This window comes from Manacus vitellinus, unplaced genomic scaffold (assembly GCF_001715985.3).
Source record: "Manacus vitellinus isolate BGI_N305 unplaced genomic scaffold, ASM171598v3 scaffold_7_pilon, whole genome shotgun sequence".
Lineage (NCBI taxonomy): Eukaryota > Metazoa > Chordata > Aves > Passeriformes > Pipridae > Manacus > Manacus vitellinus.
In genome coordinates, this window is record NW_021940813.1 from 9,774,843 (window position 1) to 9,801,690 (window position 26,848).

Sequence of the window (26,848 nt, forward strand, 5' to 3'; positions counted from 1 at the left end):
AGACAGAAAGACAGAAAGACAGAAAGACAGAAAGACAGAAAGACAGAAAGACAGACAGACAGACAGATAGACAGAAAGACAGATAGACAGAAAGACAGACAGAAAGACAGACAGACAGAAAGACAGACAGAAAAATATAAAGAAGCAATTCTTTCCGTGTTGGATAAAATCCACACCTTTTTTATTATCACATAATTACTGTTGGTGTTCAGAACTGTCAAATGGGGCACATGCTCTGTGGAACTGATACTTTGAATGATATAACTGACAAAAGAGAAATCCACCATAGCAACAGAACAAAAACTCCACCCCAAGCAACTTTTGATTATAGCAAAACAACAATTTAGGAGAAAGCACATATTCTTCTTTTTCTTAGCATAACTGAAGAAATGGTTGATCAGTGAAAATGGAAAGAAATTTCAAACACAATGGAGGAGACAGAAATGTACAAAGAAGGGCAACAGAGACATTATGAGGTCGGCAAGTTTAGTAAAGCAGTCTGGGAAGAACTGTAACAAGAAATTACACCAAAGCCTCAATAAATATCATACAGTGATAGAAACCAAAATGAGCTGCTTCAGCTTGAAGCACACTTCAAAAAGCAGGGAAAATCCACAGAGAGCTTGGAGGAACTTACTGACAGAATTCTGCATACTTATCTCCTCCTCTCTGATACGGTACAGATATTTCAGTCATTATGGGACTAACTAATTCCAACCAGTGAGCTGATAGCACTTAAAAATAAAAGCCTCAATGTTTAACCTTTAGACCTGACAAGCTCACTGCTTCAGTTTACAACACAGCTCCAACAACAACTGTTTCAGCACAGCTGAGGAAATGAGAATCTCCAGCCACGGATAAGCCAGAGCCAACATAGCTGTTTAGAAAACAGTGGAACTACACCTTCAGGTTGTGTTTAATACAGTTTAATGCTGTGTTAAACAGTATGAATGTTTGTGAAGCTAGTACCACAGCTGACATAGTCATCACCCCCCAAGACACACATATAATTTTCCTGATGTCTAATAAGGCTTGAGCTCCCATCGTATTCTTTCCTGTAGACAGAACCATGAGACTTTTGTCTCCCTCATTCAGATATGTTTGCATGAATTCTATGGCAACTAACTTTTGGAAGCTTCTACCAAGTTCTGATGAAACTGGTCAAGTGGCTCAGAACCTGCTAGGAGGACATGTGGCTGAAAAGCAAAAACTTGTTTCATGAGGTTACCAAGACTAGATGGGAGAGAACTTACCAAGATTCTATATGAGTATTACAGAAAGGAAGGTGAGAGACATTAAATACTGAAAAAGTCCCAACCCAAACTTAATATGACGCATCTCTAAACATGAATCACTTTTTATGTGTGAGAGGGGGCAAAAAAATAGTGGAAAACAAGTTTTTTAAAGAGCTGATTCACAGAAAACACACTGAAGTTAAGACGGTGCAACTTAAGCCACAAGTTAAAGCACACGAACCTCAGCCCTTTTCTGTGCTTCTGATGACAGTCTCTGCACTGTGGTAAAGCAGATGTTAAACTCTTGGATAATCGATGGGTACAAGCTGTTGAAGTCGAGAAGCAAAATAAACTTGTCATAAAAACCTAAAACAGAGTTTAAAACAAAAGTCATAATTACTCAGTCACCCGGAGGACTCCATACAACTCCACGATTAATATGTAAGTGACAATAACACACTGTACCACATTTCCATAATCTAAATCCCTTAAAGCAGCTGTTGAGATGCACCACTACCCATCACAGAAAGCTGTCAGAAGTGGAACGATCCAACCCCGTTAACTCACCAGAGCTGAACAGATAGCTTCTGTGTTACTATAGGACACTTGTACAGTTTTCCCCACAGAGAGGAGAAACTGAAAGAAAACTTAAGTGTCCATTAGAAAATTTATACACATATACATAGTCCTAATTCCTCAAAACCAGCAATTCCACAATCAGTGTTGGGAATTTTGTTGTGTGCAATGACATCTCCCCCCAGTCCCACGACCACCACACCAAACTCCCAGAAGATGCACGGATTCCCCACTGCAATCTCTCTGCATTAATATAATCTACCTGTCTCTATCTTCATAGAAGAAAGAAAATTGCCACATCTTACCGACTTTGGGATCCAAGACTAAGCCCCCAGTATATGCTGCTTTCTTTTTCCCTATATTTGATTTATTCTGATCTTCAAGATCCTCATCTTCATCCACCTACATTTGGCATTTAAAAAAGTCATTATCTAGTCTCTAAGATTTCTATAATCTTAGACGAGTTATTTTTGGCAAATCAAATATGAATTTGGGAGCCAGTGCAGAGAGTTCCTTTTAAAACACATGCAAAACATGGTGTTTTCATCCTGATCCTTATTAAAGCTCTCTACATGTCAAAACAGCATTCAAACCAACTCTGATAGGAACAAACTGCTAATAAGAGACCTTAAGGTATTGTCATCATGCAACATGGCACTAGTATGCATTTTCCAGCTGGTTGTAAAGGTCAACACTAGGAAAAAAATCAATTCATGACCCAGAAGTCATATGATTGCCCAATTACAATGTTGTTTTTTTGAAACAGAATGGTTGGGTTTTAATAAAACAAATAAAAACATTATTACTGACCTAAAAAGTATCCTGTTATTTGTTAAATAGTAGTAAGATTTTTTCTGCTGGTTGTTCAATTCTATTCTAAATCACTGAAAATTCCAGCTTTGATGAAACAATACAATCAAGAAAACATTGCTTTGGAATTTGCTGTTGAACTTATATAAAAGTAAAACTAAGAGGCAAAATATAGTGCAATACAAGTACTTTCTCAAATTTCAATTTGTTTACTAACAAAACAAATGGATGTTTCTATAAATATTATTTACACTGGTATTACTCAAAGGAATTTCTTTTGATATCTTTGGATATTTTACCCATAAAACAAATCATACTCGAAATATTGTTCATCATCAAAATAATTTTAAGTGCATCTATTAAGCAACACAGATTATCTTTACTGTTTCCCTACACAGTCAAGTACTTGGCTTATTTTAAACTAACAGAACAATTGAGTTTCCATAGATCTGTAACACAACGGAAAAGCTGTTACACTGTCCCACTCTCATTATCAAGTCAACAAAAAAAAAAGTATTTTAACTAAGCATATGCTGTAACATTAAGTTGTATCTAATGTACATTTGGGGTTCCTTGTGCTCTCACAGAACAGTAATACAAAAAAGATAGAATTTTTTTAACTTTTTAATAAAAATCCTTGGAAGGAGAAAAACTGGACCCACCAGCTTCTGCACAGGCTTTTTAAAAGCTTGTTTGTCTGGCACTATGTAGTCCTTTTCATGGAATGCATGAAGCAGCAGGAACTCATTACGTTCAGATCGTCCGCCCATCATTGTCCTCGACTAAAGAGAGGGGCAAAAAAAGAACTCAAAGCAAAGCAGAGAAAACACTGACATCATAAAGCAGACTAGGCAATGTCCTTGAACTATTTAAGTTCACTCAACATTCTGTATCACCACCACGCACAAAACTCAAATGTGGTATTTTCAAGAAAGTTTTACATTATTACCTGATAAGAACATTGAACTCCCCCACTCGTCACAGAAAAAAATTTATGGCATCATATATTCTCAACTAGTGTTTAGAAATTAAGCCTAGCAAATTAAACACAGAAAACATGGAACTGTTTGGAGGAGGGAAAAGGGAGGAGGGCAGAAAGTAATGAAAATGTACCATGACATTCCCAGAGATGTTTGTTATCTGAAGAGCCAGTGGCAGAACATTCAGCTCACACATGATCTGGAGAATGAACTTGGCATCTGTCCAGGTGTTTTCCAGCATGAACAGCAAGCGAGGAGAATCACTGAGAAAAGAAGGAGCATGGCCTAACAAAGTAAAATCAGCCTCCTTTGTAGTAGTTTAGACCTATATGCTGTACAGAACACAGGGTACCTGTAGCACACCAGTGCTGAATTATACAGCAAGCTCTTGTAATTGAAAAGCCAACCCAAAACTCAAGCTTGCATAACCTATTAGTGTATCTATATCAATGTTCTGACAAATCGATTTGCTTCACAGGTAATAAACCACCACACACAAGTGGCTTGAAACATTGTAACATAATGATACAATAGTATTTAACTTTTCAAATACCAGTGTGCTAAGTCAGCATCTACATGACAAATGAAGTAAGCAAGCATAAAATTTTATGCTGGGAAACCAGATCTGCTACTTTCCAGTGGAGGACTGAAAACCCCAATCAGCAACATACCTGTACATATTTCGAATTTCCTCAGGTAGAATTGTTACCCTCTCTGTTTTCAAAATCTGATGGACCAGTTCAGACAAATGGTAACTTTTGCAACGAATTAATTCCTTGGCAGAAATTTCTACATCACAGATCATTCGACCGCAGGCAGCACTCCTTTCAGCAAACCCTCCTCGACCCTTAACCATATCACACAAGGAGAGAAAAACCCAAGCAAAATTAAACGTGCAATCATCAGCAAAAAATCATCTAGCCACAACATATGTTTACAGGGCTCAGTCAAGTCAGTTGGTCACTAAATACTCTAATGCTCTACTAAATACGATTAAAATACTCAAGACTTACAATGATGCCCTAAAGGAATCCATGGTATCTTTCAGTATAAGAATGTTAAGAAATAGATACTTAACTCTCATTACTAGTTAGATTTCACCATCTTGGCCTCAAGGAATAATGGGAACACGCAAGAACACAGCCACGTTCAGCACTTCAGTGCTCCAAGCCTCACACAATGTCCTCTGAACAAATACAGACTAAGAACTACAGAATTAACTTAGCAGTTCTCTATGGGATGATTCACCCATCAATCCAAACTGCATTTTCTCATTTTACAGTTACAGCAGACAAAGACTGTTACAGTAAAGACTATTGCAATTAATCTGTCATTACCATCATCTAGCTGAGATAAGTAAACTAAATTAGCCTAACTCGAAAATCAGTTTAGCCTATTACTGTAATAAAAGTCATATAAACACTCAATTTCTGATCTGGGACACATGAAATTCAGCATGACCAACAGTCAAAATACGTCAGTGTCACATTTACAATTCCTCAGAAAAATTAATTCATTTTTAATCACACACAACATAAAGGGGCTTAAAAGACTTAAGCAATCTTATTACCCCAAGCTTTGGCATGTTAGACCTCCTCAGTCGACCTATCTTGGACCAGTGAGGGACTTTGCACAAATTAATTCTTTGAAGCAGCACTTCCAAATCAAATCCATAAATATTATGACCCTTGAAGCAGAAAAAATAACAAAAAAGGTTACAACAAATGCAAATTGAAAGACTTACTTCCACACACTCAGTATTCCTTTGCCCTTTGAGGTTTTTTCCAACTAATTGATGGCATTATCTCTCTCACAGAAAGCACTTTCTAAGAGAACGTTCATCAACAGTACTCATTAGTCTTAACACTAACAATGCTGTTCAGCAGAATACCAAAATCAGCTCTATAGCTGGCTCATAGCTTTATGCTTTGATAGCAGACATTAGGATTTAAAGCTTTATAGAAAAAACCCACAACATTCTTCACAGAGCATATAAACTTAAGCTAAGAGTAATTCCTTTTGTCTCCATCCATGAAAGATGCAATAGTTACATCAAAATAATGTAATTTTTCCCTTTGACACTACAACGGGCATAGCTGTTAAATCTGGACAGGAAGACCTTGCAACCAATATTTACATACCAAAGCACTCCAGTAGTATTTTAAACAATGCTAAGGACATTGATAACACTGGTCTGTAACCTGAGCTGAAAGCAAAATGCTACCCTGATGAACATGAGTCAGTCACCAGGAACTGCAGGTCCACTCTACCAGGTATCTCTGTGCAGTGCAAGACTGTGCTATGGAAGCAACTCCTTAAAACGAGCAGCAGCATTTCAACAGCATTCATTAAACCAGGTGCAAATTAAACTGCACTAACACAGCTCTGCTGTTTTCAGGACAGAAGATCTCACACCCCTACTATTGGCATCCTCAATTTTAAACCACTGATTGCAGTGTTGCCCCCCAGTTCCTTCCCATAACCACCAGGAAGCTTAGGTCATAGGGCAAATACTGGATACCAGCTGCAGCGAGCTGAAAACATCAGGAATCTGACTGCTCTTTCCATCGTATTCCCACCACTTAATCATTTGTATTTACCTACAGAAGAATAACAAGTTGTGTGTAACCACCTCAGATTTATAACCAACTTCAAATTGTCCTCAAAACTTTAGTAAGTGAAACTCAGGACTGTACAGTAATTAAAAATAACAAAAGGAGAAAATGAGTAATTGTAATAAATCCTCAGCTACACGGTAGAAAACATAAGAATGCTTATTAAAAAACTTTGCTCAGATCCCACAGATTTGTATAGGTTATCATTTTGGTTTACAGCATAAACACAATCTAAATGGTAACACAAATTATATGAGCATCTGAACTGAAACAGACTCTTAAGTCTACCAAGAGTTCCCATTTTTCTAGAAAGTCAGAGTTTTTTTGTCGTGTTTTGTCTTCCTGAGTAAAGAAAAAAATATTTGTTTCAGGTATTGTGGAAATACTGCCTATTTTAGCTATTACAGGAAATAACAGGATGTATAAAACACTGTCAGGGAAAATTCTGTATCATCTTTGTATCAAAATATCCCTGCCGTCTTATAAGCAAACTCAATTCATAAAGCAGTCTAAGACAAACATTAAAAAACGTGTAAGAGGACAAAAGAAAAAGAACAAAGCTGACCAACTGACAATATGCTTTAATTTAACTCTCAAAGTCTCAGAACTACTCACCACAACAACATCTGGGTCAATTTTGTGAATCTTCGCCAGGAAAAATCCCAGCAGTGTTCTCTCTGTTGCAGCGATTTCTATTTTAGCATTCTAAAAGAAGCAAGAGAGCACCTGATTTCAGTGACCCAATAAGTTTAAAATGGAAACATCTCCTCTCCCCTACTAGTTACAAGACAATAATAAAGCACCACAGAGCTCTCCCTTTCATTCTATAATTCAAGGATTTTTTTTTCTCACCCCCATAGACATAGAAAGCTTTTCTCAGAGGCTTTTTTCCATTCTACTTTTGTATGCAGGTGTCTAGTGATATTTTAAGAGCCTCCTAAGAATCAAGCACACCAGGAAAATGCTCCATATGCATCCTTCACTCACAGGCTTAAGATCACAGAGAAATAGAGGCAAAACAAAAATGGCTAACTTTATTATTCTGTCAGCTCTTCCACTGCCCTTTAGAAAGTATGTCTTATAAATTTTGACAGATTTTACTCTCCACGAAAAGATGAAACAAATCCTCCCAGTTTACTATGAGTACAAAGTCAGGTATAATGAAAATGAATCACAATGTTAGTCTCTTTGAAAAACCTTTCCAACTCTCCTAACTCCCCACCTATTCTAAGAGCACAATTAGCAGCAATACTGAATCACACAGAGCACCCAACTCTGTTTTTACAAGCAAAACAGAATAAATACCTGGATTTAGGTTTGCAAAGTGAAAAACCAATAAAATAATCATGCCATTCCTTTGAATAATTCTCTTCACAACTTGCCAAAAGCACCATGAAGATCATAACCTATAAGGTACTGCAACAAGAAGGCTAAAAAAAAATGAAATTACCTTCTTTTTAATAGCTTCTTTGAAGTCATAAGGAAAAATGCAATCATTTGGTTTGGAAACAGCTGCAAAAGAAGTGATATTTGTTCTTACATACAAGTTCTTCATTGTACCCTCCCAGTAAGCACCCACTCACAACAAAGGGAACCAAGAAAAACTGACCTCTAACTCTAAAAAGCTTTATATGAATACTTGGTTATCTAAAGACAGGTAATTAGTAAAGCATTAAACAGTCTTAATCAGTCATATTTGAGGTTATCATTGGAGATTATAACTATGGTCCACAGCTCCTGAAGAACTTCCTCTCATGAGCATTCAGCACTTCATCACTTCCAATCAGTGAATCTCAAGGTTTAGCTGATATTACTACAAGGACACTGCTGCAAGATTTTTATTTTCCTAAGAAAACTTGTTTAAACATAATTGTGACGTTTAATTTTTTAATTCTGTTCAGAAGAACTAAACTGAAAAATAAGTAAGTGACAGTAAATAAATGGTCTAAATTAATGGGTGGAGAAAGTAAAAAGACACACGATGAAGCAAAACCAATAAAAATTATAGGAAACTGTATAGAGTAGTGTTACTTTGCATCATCTCGAACTAAGATTTTTTTCAATTAAGTCTTGGATAAAAAGTTGGTAACCAGTGAAATTAAAAATGAGGAGAAAAGCCTGCCTGGGAGCTGAAACTTCATCACTTATCTACTCTAAGCCACTATTGCTGGAGTGACAGAATGTAGTAAAAATTAAAAATAAATAAATACATAAATAGATAAATAAATAAATAACCCCCTGCCCCACAACCAAAAAACAAAAACACACAAAAAAATAAAAACCTCAGAATTAATTTTTTTTTTACTCATAAGCTGTTCCAAGTACATACCACAGAAGTGTGTCTGAAAAGGAGGCTGAGGTGCAGCCTTATCCAAAGGAAATTTCTGATGAACCAGAGCTGCAAGAGCCACAACCTATACCAAGGAGATACAGAATACACAACTTCATAAATATGACTACTATCAATATGACTACTATTCTTCCTCCTTTTTTTATAAGTTTCCTCATCTTTTCTCTTGTTTCCACAACAGATCTTTTTAAAATTAATTCCAACTACAAATAGTTAAAAAGAAAAAAAGTTGTCAATTGATCTCAAGAAAAATAAAGCAGAATTTCCCCCTAAATGATTATCTTAGAAATTTCAGATGCAAAATAATTCATTTGGGAAAACTTCTCCTATCAGTTTTTGCTCTGAATCTGAACAGATACCACAATTTAAAAGGTTCCCTATGGAGTGCAGGGGAGATGTGAGCAAGGCAGAGAAGCCTTTCCTCAGGAAGGGTTGCCCCCAAGTAAGCAGTCAACATTGCCAAGCAGCCAAGAGGATTCAGCATTTGGAACCCATTAGCTTTGCTGGCAGGATGTCCTGGCTCCCCAGACAGTGTCCAGGAAAACCCAATAGAAGACAAAGCAGACAGCCTTTAAAGCCTATTGCTAATTAGAGTCCTGTTGGTACCTTGGGTACGTCATGTTAAAAAAAAAAAAAAAAGAAAAAAGATAAATGTGCCTTAGTATGTACTGGGATCTGCAATTCACAACTCAGAGAGGCCAGCCACAGCTCTCCTCCTTTCTGAGAAAAGATCTCATAGCAGAATGGTAGGTGCCGTAAGATCAAGACCAAATTCTCATTTTAAAATGAGTTTTATCAGCAGAAAAACCCAGTCATTTTACCTAGAGCCTATGATTAACTCTACCTAAATAAATAAATAAATGATACTTTAAAAAAAAAAATCCATTAACAGGTGTTCTGAGACAGTCTTATAATTAAGAGGCACATCAGACAAAACAGAAGGCTGGAAAACATACGTAGGATCCACTGTCACAGTAAATATTGCCACCAAACAGGCCCCCTAACCCATAGCTGTCATGCTCGTGAAACCCCAGTAGAAATTTCTTTGAAAAGCCCACAGTAGAGAAACTTTATTCAACAGTAAATATATTTAAACATGTTTTATCACATGAAGCTCCTCCAAGCCTTAGAAAACTTTTTAGTATACGCTGAAGAACAAAACAAAGCCAAACCAAAGTGAGAGCAGATTACTTACCTCATTCTGGTGAGTCTTTGGGTTCTGAGTGGTTTTCATGCTGAAGGACATGACCACCAGAGGAGGAGGAGGAAGAGAAAGATCTTTAGCCACATTGACCAAGCCAGGCTTCATGGCCACAGCCTCCACTTTACACCAGCTGACCGACTGATTCGAAGGCTCTGAAGAAACAACACAAGCCACCTTCATTCTTCTGGGAACCACAGAACTGCACAGAGCACACCCTTTCAATGTTTTGCCCTTGTGGAATAGTCCAAGACCCACACTAATCCTGCCCAATTTCTGGTAACTCCCTGGGCCCTGACTCCCCTGTCAGCACGAGCTCTTTAACCACAAATAAGAGAGGGAATATTTGGATCAAGGTCAGGAAGATGCACAATGCAAAAAAATACTTCAGGCAGCTTCACACAGTCATAGTACAGAAAGGTATAAGCCAAGTGAGCATAACTCCACATAAATTAACATATCACCTCTTAGCATCTAATCTTGTAGTCCATTCAAAGGGAGAAGGTTTCATAAAAAATTAAATTAATACAAGTGAAATGAAAGAATGTTCAAGAAATCTTTCAAATGCTAGAGAAAAGGCAGCCACAGTGCTAATCAAAAGAGTTTTGACTGAGTTCTTGAACAAGAACTTTTGACTGACTGAAATGCACCACATAATTAATTGTTTTAGATATAGTCCTTCCAAAACACAATTACAGAAATAAAGAGATGGTAGATTTTGTACAAGAGTTCATCCTACCCTGGCAGTGTAAGGCATCCTAAAATGTAATACAGACCACAGAAAGCTATTTAAAGTGTATAAGAGCTAAAAAATTGGATGGACAAAAAAAAGACAAGTCTACCTTCCATTATCATTTGAGAATTTTTTGGTCTGTATTTTTTGCTTGCTTTAAAAAACAAAAGGGATCATTCATAAAAGATGCTGATGAGGTAACTCACTACAGCAGAAAGAAGCAAAGGTTGTATTTCTCACAGATTAACCTTTTGAAGTCAGCTGTTGTTAGACCTACTTATCTTACTCCCTGAAAACTCTGACCCTCTCTGGAAACCCACTTATTTTACCTTCTCTCATTATTCTTGCTCTAAATGCAAATAGGTAGCTGACTAAAATATCTTAATATATAAAACACGGACGATCTCTCCAAAGGAAGACAGCCAATCAACTGCTTAAGACCTTCCTGCTTTGATCTCAAACATCTTAACACCCAGAGCTTCAACTAGCACTCTATAAAGCAGTGGTCTCCAAAAATGGGGTCCACAAGACAATCCACTGGAGTGTGGTAAGAAAATATTTTCTGTAACATTAACAAATAAAATACTTTAAAAGGTCATTATTTTACATAACTCATCCTTTTTAATTCCTATTTTTGTGTTTAATTTATAATATATATATATAACATATTTTTACAGTAGTACATGTATACAACCTATAAATAACTCTCTATATACTGGGAGTAATGCTCGATTTTTTACTGACAGTGGTTGCAAGACTGGAGACTGCTGCTCTAGAAAAGCTCTGGTGCCACCTAGCATTGGTACTCAACTGCAAAGACAGCTTCATAATGAATACTGGTGACATGTTTTAAAGAAGTTGTGCAAGTCTTTTCAAATGGTTTGGGACTTGTTTACTCTAAACTTTCCAGGTATATTTCTTATCCTCTATGGGAAGTGTGTAAGGGAAGCCACATAAGAAAGCAAGACTCTTCTGATAAATTAGACACCTCCCACAAAAAACACATAACAACTTAAAAACAAGCAAACAAAACAAAACAAAAATCAAAAACAAAACAAAAACAAAACAAAACAAAAAAAAAAAACAGCTTTGGGGCATAAAATCCAGTGCATTAACAGAAATTTGCATAAATATAACCAGTCAGCTTAACAGTCAGTTTTCAACAGAGTGAGCAGGACAGTTTTGAAATGAGTAATTCTGATACCAAGACAGAGACTGTCTCTGGAACCTGAGGGCTCTAATACAGATGTGGGAGTGGAAAAAAAGAGCTGCCTCAGATTGCCATTTAGGTCTGATATGGAATCAGTATCTGAGCTCAGGCAAGGTAGTTCTAAGGGGAGATACACATCAGCATTAACTAAAATTGAATATTGCCTAAACCACTGGTTATCATTTCCCTAACTTCTGGCATACTGGATATGAGGAACAAAACAGCTCTGGACTCCTCATGTGAAGAAAGAAAAAGCCAAAGAAATATGAAGTCAATTCTTGGGGAAAGAGTGCAGATGAAAAACCACCCTTAGGCCTTTAAAATCAATATGAGAAAGTACACTGATGCTTGCCAATGTTGGGTGGAAAACCCATCACAGCTAATCCTTCTTTTGGCAGTCAGGGATTTGTCTTCTCCATTCCAGCTCCAAATTCTTAGTGGTATCAGCTTTGTCAGTAACTGAGCAAGCTGCAGCAGAGGAGAATCCTCCTGGTGTCAGTCACTCATATGGTCAATTCTGCACTGGAAGAGCCCCAAGGAGATTGCAGTAATAGATGTAGTTTTGTCCAGTATGATAAATATCCCTATGTTTTTGGAATATGCAACACACATTGAATAAAGGGCTGTAACCAAGTCAGAATGAAGTGGCATAACCACGTGTAAGTCGTGCATGTCACTCATGAGGGAGAAAGGATTTAAAACCGAAAGAGCTCCGCACTACAAACTTTTCCAAATGTCAGAAAAAAAAAAAACCCTAAGACACAAAGAAGAAAGCCATCCAGCAGCAGTTTGTTCTTAAAAAGATACACCTGCAGAAAAAAAAAATGGATCTTAAATGATCAAGAGTAGAAAGATTAATAATTCCCTAGCCAACTAAGTTCAGCTTAGTACATGGCATTAGGTTATGCACCAAAGAGCAGCTGCCAGGCACTACACAGATCCCTCTTACTACCATTCAAAGTTATAATCTCATCTGTACAGTGTACAACTTTATACAGATAGCTGTCAGAAAAAAAGGAAGAATAAGTTCCAATTTGTACTAGATAATGAAAATTAAACCAATAAAATGCAAGGTTAATGTACAAAATGATAATTCATCAGTAAAATTTAAATTTCCTCCTCCCCCTGATCTATAATTATATGTGTTTTCCAGCAACCAAGTATTTCACACACAAATCATCATACGTGGATTTTTTATTTCCAGCCAGCATGGTCCTTTGATCTTCTGACTCATCAAGAGAAGTTCCAGGCTAGAGGTGTTAGCTCCAAACACATGTGAAAATGTTTGCCCTTTCAGATCTTGGGGAAGCCGAGGGTGTTCAGCCTAATAAGTAACAGAGAGCAGTGAGTCATTTCACCCCACAGAAGTCTTCAAGGTTGACACACCCTATTCAGACAGACCTTAACAAAAAACTACACAATACCTGAAATCACTGTCATTTCCCCCAAGCAAAGTCATAGCCTGTAATACCTGACAGTAATTGAAGAAGTCACACTGTAGGCTCAACTTAAAAATCAGGACAGTAATGAAAAAACACACTGAAGTTCTTCATCCATACTGGATACATCAGCCAAGACTACAGCAATGTTCAATGACCATTTTAATACAGAAACTGCTCATGTTGTAAACTTAATTAGACAGTTACAGCTTTAATCTTGTCGGACACATAATGACTGGTTAAAGTGTTCCTGCATAGCTAAAGAAGAATTTGAAACAGCTAGCAAATCTCTATGGGATGCTGCTTTTGCACCTAAAACCAGTACAAAAAATTATTTAAAAAGGAATTGTCCTAGCAACTAAGCCAACAGGTTCAAGACTGCTGAGTCTCTTATGTTTGAAACCAAATTAAGTATTTTTGCTAATAAAGAATAGCTACTGATGTTATCATGGGAATTTTTCCATCTTCGCTGCTCACTTTTACAGGTCTTAACAAAAGTCTTTCTCACCCAGCTGCTATTTGTAAGCAAGCAGAATAATTGATTATGGACATCAATAGGTGATAAAAAATAAAGTAGGAAAATTTGGAATATAGATTGTGAAAAAATCAATAAGCAAATAATAATTCAGGGAGAAGTTGGTAGAAATGCAACAGTTGTAGGAAAAAAATTTTTCCCTCATGTTTCATTTACATAAGTAGAGTGAACACTAACAAATCACCATGTTATAGGTAACCTGGTAATGAACTGTTTTGTTAAGGACTAACTGACATATAAAGAATAACAAAAATAAATTCACAAGTTTTGGTATTAACCTCTTTTTTTCTTGTTGTTATTATTACACAATAACAAGCAACTAAATGCACACTGCAAAAGAGGTACAGCCACTAGCTACTAAAGATCAAATCCTGCAAATATTTTTATTTAGTAAAACCATAAAATTCTTAATTAGATAAGAAAGTAAGTAATAGTATTTTGTCAGATTAATTGTACTCACCGAATATTTAACTTCTAAGTATTCAGATTTTGCTGGTACATCCGGAATCTCAAAAGCGTAGTATTTTTCCACTTTCTATATAAAACAAAGATATTTTCAGTATCTCTCAACTAAATATTCATTTTGTCCAAAGGGAAAGTTAAGAAATAAAGACCAGCCAAAACATACATTTCAAACATCATGGCCTTGATCTTTTATTACCAATTTTGCAACTCATTATAACCAGCTGAGGATACTAAGAATGTTTTAGCTCCTGTATTTAATCTCTGCATGTTTTTTTAGCATGAAAAGTTTCTATGGAATTGACTTACAAGTATACTAGCCAGTACAAAACAAAAAACATGGTGGCTACGGAAACAGGAACATTCTTTAAATTCACAGGTTTCAGACACACTCATGAGAACTGGTGGCTGCAGACCTCCACAAAATCACAAAACGCCTGAGATAGGAAGGGACCTGCAGAGACTGTCTAGTCCAGCTGCCTACTCAGAGCTGGGGGGTGCTCAGGGCTCTCTCATGCCAGCTTTTGAATATCCCCAAGGATGGAGACTCCTCAGCCTCTCTGGGCAACCTGTGCCTGAGCTTAATCTCCCTTACAGTAAAGCAGTGTTTTATATTCTCATAAATTTTGAGTGTTTTAAATGGTACCTACTGCTCTTATCCTGTCTGCCAGAATCATCTTTACTCATGCTCACCAAATGTTTGTAAACAATAATATTTGCACCACCAATCCCTCACCTTGGACCTTCTCTTCTCCAGGCTGAGCAGTCCCAGGTCTCTCAGCCTCTCCTCACATAACAGATGCTCCAGGCCTTGTAATAATCTTTGTGGTCCTATTCTGGACTTGCTCCCCTAAGTGCACATATTTCTCACACTGGGGAGCTCAGCTGAACACAGTGATCCCCAAGTGCTCACCAGGGATGCAAAAGGGAAAGGACCAAATCCTGACACTTGCTGGCACAGCCTCACACAGCCCTGAGAGCCCAAGGCCATCTCTGCTGCAAGGGTGCATTGCTGGCTCTTGTCCAACCTCATGTCTAGCAAGATCAACATGTCCTTCACCTCAAAGGTGCCTTCCAGCCATTCAGCCACCAACATCTACTGGTGCCGGAGGTTTTTCCAGTCCTGGTACAGGACTTTTTCCCTTTTTTTGAACTTGATGGGATTCCTGTAGGTCAGGAATGTCGAAGTCCCTTTGAATGGCAGCACATTCATATGATGTATCAACTATTTCTCCTGTTTTTGTACTGTCTGCAGACCTGTTGAGTGTGTGCTCTGCCATCATCCAAATCATTAACACAGATGCTAAGCAGGATTGGATCCAGTATTGACCCTTGGGGTGCACCACCAGCGACTGGCCTCCACCTGGACTTTGTGCAACCTATCACAACACTTTGAGCCCAGCAGTGCAGCCAGTTTTCAGTCCACCCCACTGTCCAGTTACCTATCCCACACGTCACCAGTTTGCCCATGAGGATGCTATGGCAGATAGCACTGAAAGCCTTACTACAGTCAAGATAAACAACAGTCACTGCTCTTCCCTTGTGCACCAAGCCAGTCCATCTCTTCACAGAAGGTTACCAGCTTGGTGAAGCGTGATTTCCCCTTTGTAAATCCACATGGAACACTCCCAAGCTCGTTGTGACACTGGTTAGCTCCCTCCACACTCATGGGTGGATCCCGCCAGGTCCCATGCACCTTTATTTGTCCAATTTGTTTACACGTGCCCTAAACTGATTCTTCTCCACTGAGGACAAGTCTTCTTTGCTTCAGGCTTTCCTTCTGGTCTCTTGGAGTCAGGGATTGCTAAAGGCTGAACTTAGCAGTAAAGACCAAGGCGAAGACGACATTGAGTGTCTTGGCCTTTTCCATGACCTGTGTTACCACATCTCCCATCCCTTTCAGCAGCACCTCTTTCCTAGTCTGCCTGTACCTACAGAAGCCTTTCCTGCTGCTCTTTGTCACCCTCACAAGATTCAACTCCACAGGGGCTTTGGCTTTCCTTTCTTCCCCATGATGTCACCTCCATCAATCCATCCTCTAATCCTGACCAGCTCTTTGCTCCCCTTCAGGCAGGGCTCCGTGCATTCCCATTGCTCTAACATACAAAAGGGACTCCTCCCTCCTTGCCAACCCAGCCTGTCCTAACCACATCCTATCCCACCACGTCTGTGATCCCAAATCAGATTGCACCCCTGTAACTGAACACAGCTCCTCCTTTTACACTGCATTTTTTAATGTGCCAGCACTTCAGAGAGATGATTTCCCAACTATCTGCCAGCTGTTTAATTTATTATATGCTTTGAACAGAATAATTTCTATGACACTATTGTATTTTTCATTTTCAGTGACTTGAGTTTTACTAGAAAGTAATCAAGTTTGTTTACACATCTCTAACAAAGACCATTAAAGCAGTTCAGTACAACTTTACTGGAAGTTAAGTATCACTTCTGCTTTCTTCAAGAATAATAATGATTTTCCACAACACACACAGCTTGTCAGTTTCTAAGAATAACTACCTTAATTTTTCAAACAATTATAGTACCCTGTGCAACAATGCTGTAGCACCTGCTGAAATGCCATGCCCTGTAACAGGTACAAACCATCTGCACTGCTGTTACATATTATTATGTTATCCCATAACTATGCTAGCACATTACTTCACTAGAAGAATTTCTAGAGGCACCTTAAATTGAAAATCACATTTTTCACTGGAAAATGTACTATGTTCAGCACTTTATACACAAGACTCAGCATAATACACCACTAGGGAAACTTTAATGAGAAAAACCAAGATCACTACAAATGGGAATAAAATTTAGAAATTAAAAAACACATGCAGAGTTAGGTAAACTTGAAGTTATTTGGGATTGGAGTTGGATGGTTGGATTTTTTTCCTTAAATTAATTGCATCAGCACCAGCTCCCTCAGGGTACTACAGTCAGCAGCTAAGCTTGTTGCCTCAAATAATATTTTAGCTGTAAGGCTGCAAAGCCTGGGTAGGGGAGCTATAAATAGGAAGCAGGCAAATCCAGAAACTACTATGGCATCAACAGTTACAGGGAAGCAGAAGTGTAACATAACTTGGTAGGAGAGCACCACTGTGAAGCCAGATCAGCACGGCAGATTAGCATGGAAACCTAGACCTGAACTGTTGAGCCAGAGCAGCACCTCACACAAAGAGCAAATCAGAGCTGTAACATAATAGATGGCAATGCACTGCTTTTAGCACATATCACTGGTGCCCCCCTTTTTTTTTTCTAATTAAAAAAAACCCAACAACCTCTCAGGCTTCAAACAAGTTCTTGTTGCAAACGCAAGCTGAACACAGTATAAAAATAGTCTGCTGCAGTGATTCATCTGCCTTATTCCACAGAGCTCAGCTCAATTACACCAGCGTCTGGTCACAACTGCAGTGAATGAATGCTTTGCTGCAGAGTAATCTGCCCTTCAAGTGGCCCTTCAGAGAGCAGAAATGAGCAGCAGTGATTAGCTGCTAAGTTCCTAAGTGGAGTAAGGCTGCTTTCAAATTGATTTGTGAAGACTTGCTAACTTGGCAGCAGTGCAACCCATTGAAGCTACAATTAGCAGCAGGTGCAGGAGGAAATGATATGGCTCAAGTGTATCTGTTCACAGGGACAAAGTTGGGTGCTGGCAAGGCCAAGATGCACAGGGAACAACTTGTCTCAGTGTACTAATACTGCCTCTCTGCATCATCACAAAAAGCTGTATTCTGAACGCTGGGTGCATGACAGGTATGGTAGTAACCTTCCCGATTTCTAGCTAATGATCAAGAAGAGTAGTTTCTCAGTTTCACAGTACTGTACAAAAACTGAGACTTCATGTTACTCTGAATTACTCATGAGCACTCTCATCACCTAAGCAACATGGCCACTGGCTTTTTTAAAATCTTTCAAAACACCAACCTTTAACAACACAGTAGTGAACCACTGGCTGCACATCACAGAGCAGGGGAGTTCTTCTAAAGCACATTAAGCTCTTAACAACACAGGTACAACTGTGTAGAGATCACATTTTGCAGCATTCATTTAGGTCAGTGGCACAAATAGTTTCAATTTGAGAGCCCTGCACACCCCTGTGAAAACACATATGCAAGGGTTGTGTAACAACACATCTCTGGTGGTATGACTGGAATGAAAAGGAAGATGACTCCTTATGGAAAACAGATTAATAAGGCAGATAACCAGGGAAATTCAGGTATCTCAGAGACAAACAGAAGAAAAGGACACGGTAATGGGACAACCCCACTACTTCCACAATTATCTTGCAGAGAGCACAATGCCTCCCTTGCTGCAGAGATGTAAGCCTGGCCAAATCTGGTGCCAATTGTTCATATCAATTTTGTATAATCTGAAATATCTGAGTTACTGTAATACTTCCTTGAATAATCCTCCAAAAACCCCACGAACAACCCTGTTCTACTATCCTGTCTTTTTTCTTATCCCTCATATTACTAGTGCCATACTCTCCCACTAGCTCCAGTTCTCATTAAAGTATTCCAGAAGGCAGTAAGGACTAAAATTAGCAGAAAATTACACAAGCAAAATAAAGCAAGATAGCTTTTATCCTCTTAGTAAAATTCAGTTTACTGAAGAGTCTGAAGAATTCAAACATAATTTGAATTCTTACAATTCAGAAACAATTCTGGCAGATTATTTCAGAGCTTCTCTGCACCCCCAACTATCCTGCCTAATTTATTCATGAAGTAAAAATTGCAAATTTGCTCTTTTGCTAAAACTGTCCTTTAAATAGCTTTCTTGCTGCTCATCCCATTTTAATGTTTTTAAAGAGCAAACAGGTCTGATCATTATTCTTCACTTTACTAGCTAAAAAAATTAAACCCTTCATAGTTCTCTCTGGTGTAACAGATTCTCCTTTTGTCTCATCCTTCTATTACCGTCTTCTGTACCTGCAGTCGCTTGAGTTTATCTTTCCCCATGAGGGTGACCAAATGTTATAATATTCAAGGGAAAATCTGAACAGTGTCTTAGTGCTCCTACTTCCCTATTCCTGCCAGGGATCACTCCTGTGTTACACCCAAGGACCCCAGAAGCTCTGTAGTCATGTACCCCAACACGACTGTTGGGTCTTTCACCCTGAGCTCTGTGTAAGCTCAGTAAAAATTTGACAGGTTTACCTTGATTTTTAAAAGCCATCTTTGAAGGTTAAACTATATTACTCTTATTACCTCATTCACATTATTCTTCCTTAGCACAACATGGAACAGATGGAAGACACTGTCAGCAGATGTGCATCTTTTTGGAGACCTTTCTCCCTCCTTCCATTTCTAGAGTACAAGTGTTTGCATCCTCTCTTTTAATGAAGAACTGCTTTTCTATGAGTTTTCTCCCTCATTCCTGAAAGGATCTTTGAACAATAAGCTATCAGAAACTTGGGTTTTATCTGTTGTTAAATTCATTCTTTTCCAATCCAACATGTAATTCAGTTATAATCACCTATACAAGAGAAATAACAGCAAAAACTGAAAAAGCTAAAGCTACATCACAGTTTTGAGAGAGAAAATAAGCTAGAACAAAGAAAAAGTTTTACAAAGTACTAATGTCACATTTTCCCTGAATTCTGTACATAACACACTAAGCTACAAGTTGCCGAAAATATGTCATGTCTTGCATGACTCTTCTGTTTGAGAAATACTGCTCACATTTTCACTTTAACACCTTAAACTTTCAGAATTACTCTAGCTTTGGCTTAGATGACCTCCTGAGGGTCTTTCCAACCTGAATTACCACACAAATTTGCCTTATTTCCTCCCTTTTATTTACATATTGTTAAATTCCATTCTTTCTGCATTTTCACTTGCCATCTAACTTCCTAATCAACTATTTAGCAATGAATTCTGTGAAGTCACAACATTGCCAGGCTGGGAAAAGTTACAACTAATGAAAAGTTACAACTAATGAAAATCAGCTTTGCCAGACTAATTACTTCAACAAATAGAAACGTTTCTGAGCACACTCAGAACCAGTCTTTTCCCCTAACTTGCATGTTTGCAAGCTTTCCCCACTCAAGCTTCCCACCTCTGCCCTTCACCCCAAAAGACAAATGCTCTATGCAAATGGACAATAAAGCTTTCTCCCACTAGCAAACTAATTCAGTCCAAATCTGTAACACAATCAGCAGTATCAGCTCTTTTCCTGCAGACTTATGACAACTATTACATTAATGTATGTGCAAAGTCTCCATTATAGCAATATTTTCTTTTCCCAATGTTATTTTAAGGATCTGCTGAGCAAAGAGAGCACAGTAAAAGAGTGCAGTAAAATAACACTGTTAAAACTATTGTACATAACTCTAAGACCAGAACAGTTTAACTTTCAAGACTGAATGACAACCCTCACAACTTGCTCCCTCTTGCACAGCCACACTACGACAATCCATGCTCTGAACAGCATGCACTCTAAAAAGATAAATCAGCAAGGGTGAGAGGAAGGATGAGACATGACAAGAGATAAACTTCAGTAAAATATCTGGCCAAATGCAAAGACAGTCTAATTCCAGTGTAGTGAGTTATCTGCTGGACAACCCAGTCATTCATTTTAAACTCTGACAGTATGAGCCGATACTCAGGCTTCAGGTATCAGCACTTTTATCTGTTCTCAAAAACAGCTCAGCAAGAGAGTCTGACATTCAACCCAGTTTTAAAGAAGGTAATAAATAAGTATTTTCAAAAGCATTATGGAACAACCATGTTGCAGATTTACTGCTCTTAAAGGAGTACAGATATCTGGGAAGACACTGGGATGGCTTTTACAAGCAGGTACACTTACACATGTCAGGTGTTATATATTTGCATTTCAGCATAACCTCCCTCACTGGACAGTGTTTCAACATCCTTCCCACCTTACCAATCACAACCACAGAAAACGACCAAATAGGATGCTTGTAAACAAACCTTGGATTTGAACTTCATGATCTTATACTTTGGTGAAATGCTGTCATTAAATTCCTTGAAAACACTCATTATAGTCACCGGAGTCTCCGTCTCTTTACCAGTAGATAGGTCAATTTCCTCAAAAACAGAAGTCAAGTTTTACAAATTAACAAAAAATGCCAGCAGACATTACCAGTAAGTTGAATTTTGCTTTGCTATTATGAATCATGTATCTCTTTGTTAATGAAAAACTACAATACAATCAGCCAAAACCCCCCAAATTTAGAAAACGGTATTTGAAACAGAATGTTTAAAAAGCACTAAGTTTTCTAATAATGCTTCAAGATTACTTTATTTGCTAAAGAGCAAGTCTAAAGGTAACAATTTGTCTGCAGTTGCTGGCTGTGGCCAGGGGAAGCCACAATGCTCTACTCTGCATCTCACGAGTGATATATTGCGTACACATTGTTTTTAACTTCACCACCTCCATCAGACAACACTGGCTTCAATAGTTCCCATAACACACTGCTAGAACTCACAACCTGCCATAAGCAGAATGAAAGGTACTTATGTTTGACTTGCTTAAAAGTCATACTTACTGTTTCACGTGGCAGTAGATAAACAGTTCTCTCAATATTTTTCACTGTCACACAACAGCTGACATAGGTGTTTGCAGATTCAATCCAAACTTTGCCAAACAAAAATACCACACCTAAGGAAAAAGGGTAAAGAATTCAGTATGTGATTCTTAATCATTCTTATTGTTGCTTAAAGCAGCTTATAATGCATTCTTGCAGAGAAACACAACCATTTCTGGTTTAGGTCCTTGAACAACAAATCTTTCTGATGCATCAGCACATTCTGAATCGTTTTAAACACCAGCTTTACAAAGAGACACCTGTATCACTTTTCATGTCTCTACCTCCATTGCTATAGTAACACCTGATCTGTAAAATTCAAAATGGCATCACACAGCCAGTCTCAAAATTCTGTTCTGATTTCCTTTCTACCTACAGTAGTTTGATAAGCCCTGGGGAGAGGGAGGAAGGAGAGAGATGCCAGTGAAAGCTGAAAATTATCAGAATGCCTGTGCTGTCAATCAATCCTGTAACATGTTATCTACAATTTCTCATTCTTCAGCCAGACCAGCACATTAACTTCTCTTCCCTGCACTTCAGTACAATGGACCAAGACTGCACTACCAATAAAACCTATAGAAATACATTCTGAAGACAACAACTAGAAGCTGATCAGCTGTAAAAAGTTTTCAAGTGACTATTTTTAACAAATGAGGACATCAAAAGATGTATGACATCGCAAGAAATCCTGGATGCCAAGACAGCAGTTGTAACCAAGGGAGACACTGAGAAACCTTATACAGAGCAAGACTAGTGGCAATTAACTTCATTGTGGACCATGTCATTATTGTACATGCACGTCTTTGAGCCCAGAGAACTTGGCATGAGCACAAAATGCTGCAAACTGCAAACCAAGTGATGTCAAACTTTAAAATAACATAGTATCGAGCCACCTGCCTTTCACATACAATTTGTGAATTACAAGTACAAAAAACGTTCAAGCACAACTCAGAAATCTGGCTTCACCAAGTTCCATTCAAACTCCAAATAATTTAGAATTTGTTTACATAGGAGACACTCTTCCTACAGTACACTACTACTGATGAAATCAGAAATATCAGCAGTGAGACTGTCTCAGAAACAGCGTTTCATGCATAGAAAATTTTGGAACCTGCATTTCTCCCTGGCCTGACAATGCACAAACAAGTCCTTGGTCAAGAGTCATGATTTATCTTTGCCATGAGATCTATCAGACGTAAAGGCACCTTTTCCACTCCATTAGATCAAAGATAAATCAGTGAAGATGCACTAAGGTGGATGACAAAGTTAAAGTGACAGGCTATGAAAAGTCATTTTCTGAGTGCTTGGAATAGATGTGAACAAGACTACTTTTGTCAAGGATAGAGAGTGCTGAGGTTTTGAAGATGATGAGACCAAGGATACAAGATTCAGCTGAACAAAGTATCTTAAGAAATTTTAATACAGAGGCAATCTTGAAGATTTAGATAGTTTGAATAGAAGTATCTAGAAAGAGCTAAAATTGCAGATTTAAGTGACAGGGAAGACGAAGTTCTTGTTCCCAGCAATCTTTTCTTTTTGGTAAGGGATAAAAAAAAAAAGCTCAGACAGGTTTGTATCATACAGAAAGATAAAACTGTGAGAGAGACCACAAAATAGTAATTGGTTGCTTGAAGGCTGGCAATATCAAGAGCATGGAGTAGTTAACTTGTCAGAGAGGTGCATATGAGCAGGTGGGGTACAAAGAAGGATACATGATCCAGGATAAAAAGCTGCCTGGATTGCAAAGACAAACTTCAATCAACTCTAGCATGGACAAATAAGTGGTCTTAATATCCAGATTTCACAGAATCAAAGTAATTTAGAATGGAAGGAACCTTTTGAGATCACCCAGTTGAACACTGACACACGCATTACCACCCACACACACAGGAAAAGCAGTGCTAATGTCAGAGTTTGATTCAGAGACATTTCATGTAAAACCAAAAAACCAGAAGAAATATCGGGCCCTATGCTCTGCAAGCCTGACTATGGAAAGAAAAAATAGGAGTAAAGCTTATAAATCAAATTCTGTGAGAAGAAAGATCATGCTACCAATGAACCAAAAGGTAAGCAAAGTCAAGACACACGGAAAATGTCTTGCAGAGGGGAAAAAATGGGCAGGTTTTATTCGTTATTTCTTTAAAATGTTAATAGGATTACAATTCTCAAGTTCTCTGCCTAAGACCATAAAGGGAGTTATGAAAAGTAAGCCTCCAAAAATCATTAAGTTTGAAAGAGTCTTATGATTATGGTATAGTATTTACTCTTCAGGCAATGCATTTGACATCACAGCAAATGAGGCATAAACAAAGATCATGAACATGTTAAACAAAAAGCAGTATCAAAATTTTCCCTTCTACATTACTAATTGAAAACAGGTGCAGTCTTTATTATTCAATCCTGAAAAAGTCATAATGAGAAAAGAACACTCCTTGCATGCGAGGAACAGAAATCCTTTCATAATTATGTTCCATTCAGCAACCACTGACTTACAAGACAAAAAAAAAGGGAAAAATAACAATAGTGGGATCTTTAAAAGTAGCAATTTTATATTAGAGCCATTGATTTCATCAAGATATCTATGATTATTACCACTCCCATCACCAAGCTCTTCAGCCCAGCACAGTCTTATATTTAAGTTTGGCATCCCAACTCACAACAAAAGGTGTTAACAAAGAAAAGTATGTGACTCAATGCTTGCAACATCAACCCAAAAAAACCTTCAACAACATATGGAAGAACCTTCTGGTAAATCCACATGAGGTGCAAATTAGAAACCCAAGATCCTGAAGCTGCTGATGAAATGAGGGGATGGATGGGGAGTGCTTAGAACAGATGTGAATACATTTGTCAGAGCTCAGATCAGAATGATGCAGTTTTGAAGACTATGAGAGCTAGGATTCACAGGTCAACTGCACAGAGCATCTCAGCAATGTTAATCCAAAGACAATCTTCAAGACTTAGGTAGTTTGAATCAGGGGATATAGAGCTTGTACTTTTCAGGCCACCTTACTCCCTTGACAGACATACCTTTCCTCTGTATAAAATCATGCAACTGCTATTGTACAGGTTTCCTATTAATCCACCTGAATTTTAAGTTACATTTCCAGAAACATTTCCATTGTTGCACCACTGAGCAAGGAATTAACACATTCAGCTTGCTTCTGCAGGGTATACATTTTTAAGAAGGCCAATACAGGAGAGTTGGTAGCTTGCTTTTACCTCCTTGCTACCATATTAGGCCAAGAAATGACATTCTTACTTTTCCCAGTCATAGTGTCCTGCTCTGAGGACAGAGGTGCAGAAAAACAAGAGATGAAGGTACAAGTTAGAGAGCACAGAGACACAGGGTTATCTGGATGGAATCTAGGCAAGTCTGAAAATCCCAGTTAAATAAAAAGAATCAGACTGGCATTTTCTACCTTTAACTGAACAGTTACCTGGCTGACTGTACTGATCTTCATAAGCATCCAGCCAATAAAATCTTAAGACTTGTTCATCATTTTCCCCATTCACAAGTGGAAGGAGATTGGGGTCTAGCTGAACTTCTGCTGCTACTAGATCAGCTTCATCCTCATCAATTCTGTCCCAACATGAGATACCTGGGAGAGAACAACTTCTGCAGGTTTTGCAGAAGAAGAAAGAAATAAGTAAAATTGTGCCTTTGCCATAATCACCATTTTACTTTTTTTTCAGTCTTATATTCTCACACCGTTTGTTGCACCTTCCACTACCAAGCAACATTCCCAACAGTTGGGTTTCCTCAGGTTTCTTCTGAAAAGCAGAAGGGAGTGGCAAAGGCAGAAACCCACAAACAAGTATGGTTCTCTGTACACCACACACAGTCTTTAAAAATCAGTCACCTGGTATTTCAGCCTTGGTCATTCAAGTCCTTACATAAGGAATATATCCATCCATCTGTACAAGTTGCTCAGTGGGAACAACAGATTATTTCAACAAAACTTTTTTGTTGAAAAGCCATTAAATGTTTAGGTCTTTCTCATAATTCAAATATTTTAGAGTTTGAAATAATTTGTTATGGAAACATACGACTCAAGATTTTCCAAACAATTTAAAAAAACCAAACAAACAGGAAAAAAAACACCTCTTTTCCTATTTCCAAAGATGTGGCTGTTCACCATTACTTTTAGCAACAATACTCTTACCTACAACTAATAATATGATACTATGATATTATGATTTGCCTAGAATAAGCATCTTTAGCAATTCCTCATTTTTGCTTAGTGGCATCGAAGTTCACTGTTCAACACCCACATTGAGTCACCTCAATGTACTGAAATACATATTGTCACGTGCTAAATCCCAAAAACATCAAATATTTCCCAATTAAGTAACTATCAGCATGTTATCATTCTGCATGTCACTACAAAAAAAAAACATTGCACAGCATTATCATCATTCTGTCTGCATCACAATTATCCCTTTGGCAAAGACAAACATGAAAATAAATCTAAGGTTTATGGATACTGAAAGCCCTCTTGGTGGAAAAAAAAAAGAAGAAAAAGAGATTCTTACAAGGCAGATGTCTCTTTTTTCTCTGATTCCAGCTGCTCTGTCTCTTTCTTTTCAATTCTGTTCTCTCTTTTCAAGTTTTCAGCTGTCTCAGGTATAGCTTCCACATGCTCTGCTTCCATAGGTTCATCAAAGTCCTCCTCATCAAAATCCATCATCCCCTGATCATCATCTGCAAGTCCTGCAGACAGAACTAAAAGCTTGAATCATTAAAATGACACACTGTATACTACAGCAGGATGCACAGATAACATACTATAAACATGAACATAATATACAGTATTAACACACAAACAAAACATCCCATTTAAGATATCTAAGCATCTAGGTAGTATAAATTAAGAAGGTTTTTAACACTAATATGCTGTATGTAAAGAGTTTCCAGAACTGGGTTTTGATTTCTTTTTGATACCTTCAGTAGCTTTCTCTCCTACTGTCTTCACTATTCTCTCATTTTCTGTAGGTTTTTGCACATACTTGGTATCCTCATTTTCAGAGACTCTGACAGATTTTGCTGTGCAATTGGGATGTTTAGGATGACATGAAGCTGGAGGAAGGGTTTCCTTTCTGAAATGAGCAGGAGCTTTCTTTGATATAGGGGTGATCACCTGAAAAACATT

At 37.9% G+C, this 26,848-nt stretch overlaps 1 protein-coding gene and 1 non-coding gene across 3 annotated transcripts in view; both read right to left on the reverse strand.

The window, feature by feature from the left end:
• POLA1 (DNA polymerase alpha 1, catalytic subunit) overlaps nucleotides 1-26,848 on the reverse strand; it is a 195,831-nt gene that overhangs the window by 163,310 nt on the left and 5,673 nt on the right. The window contains exons 7-23 of one of the 2 annotated variants that reach the window (XM_018084261.2): nucleotides 26,641-26,836; nucleotides 26,232-26,409; nucleotides 25,136-25,314; nucleotides 21,657-21,769; nucleotides 21,079-21,195; nucleotides 14,145-14,219; nucleotides 12,896-13,034; nucleotides 9,762-9,922; nucleotides 8,546-8,630; nucleotides 7,667-7,728; nucleotides 6,832-6,921; nucleotides 5,172-5,288; nucleotides 4,273-4,448; nucleotides 3,735-3,864; nucleotides 3,284-3,403; nucleotides 2,117-2,213; nucleotides 1,477-1,601 (exon numbers count right to left, since the gene is read on the reverse strand). In XM_018084261.2, coding sequence (XP_017939750.1) covers nucleotides 1,477-1,601; nucleotides 2,117-2,213; nucleotides 3,284-3,403; nucleotides 3,735-3,864; nucleotides 4,273-4,448; nucleotides 5,172-5,288; nucleotides 6,832-6,921; nucleotides 7,667-7,728; nucleotides 8,546-8,630; nucleotides 9,762-9,922; nucleotides 12,896-13,034; nucleotides 14,145-14,219; nucleotides 21,079-21,195; nucleotides 21,657-21,769; nucleotides 25,136-25,314; nucleotides 26,232-26,409; nucleotides 26,641-26,836 — 2,160 coding nt within the window. Of the gene's footprint in view, nucleotides 1-1,476; nucleotides 1,602-2,116; nucleotides 2,214-3,283; nucleotides 3,404-3,734; nucleotides 3,865-4,272; nucleotides 4,449-5,171; nucleotides 5,289-6,831; nucleotides 6,922-7,666; nucleotides 7,729-8,545; nucleotides 8,631-9,761; nucleotides 9,923-12,895; nucleotides 13,035-14,144; nucleotides 14,220-21,078; nucleotides 21,196-21,656; nucleotides 21,770-25,135; nucleotides 25,315-26,231; nucleotides 26,422-26,640; nucleotides 26,837-26,848 lie in introns of both variants that reach the window. The other variant, XM_018084260.2, reaches the window with a different exon arrangement.
• LOC112841337 lies at nucleotides 1,764-1,894 on the reverse strand. Its single transcript, XR_003212944.1, has one exon.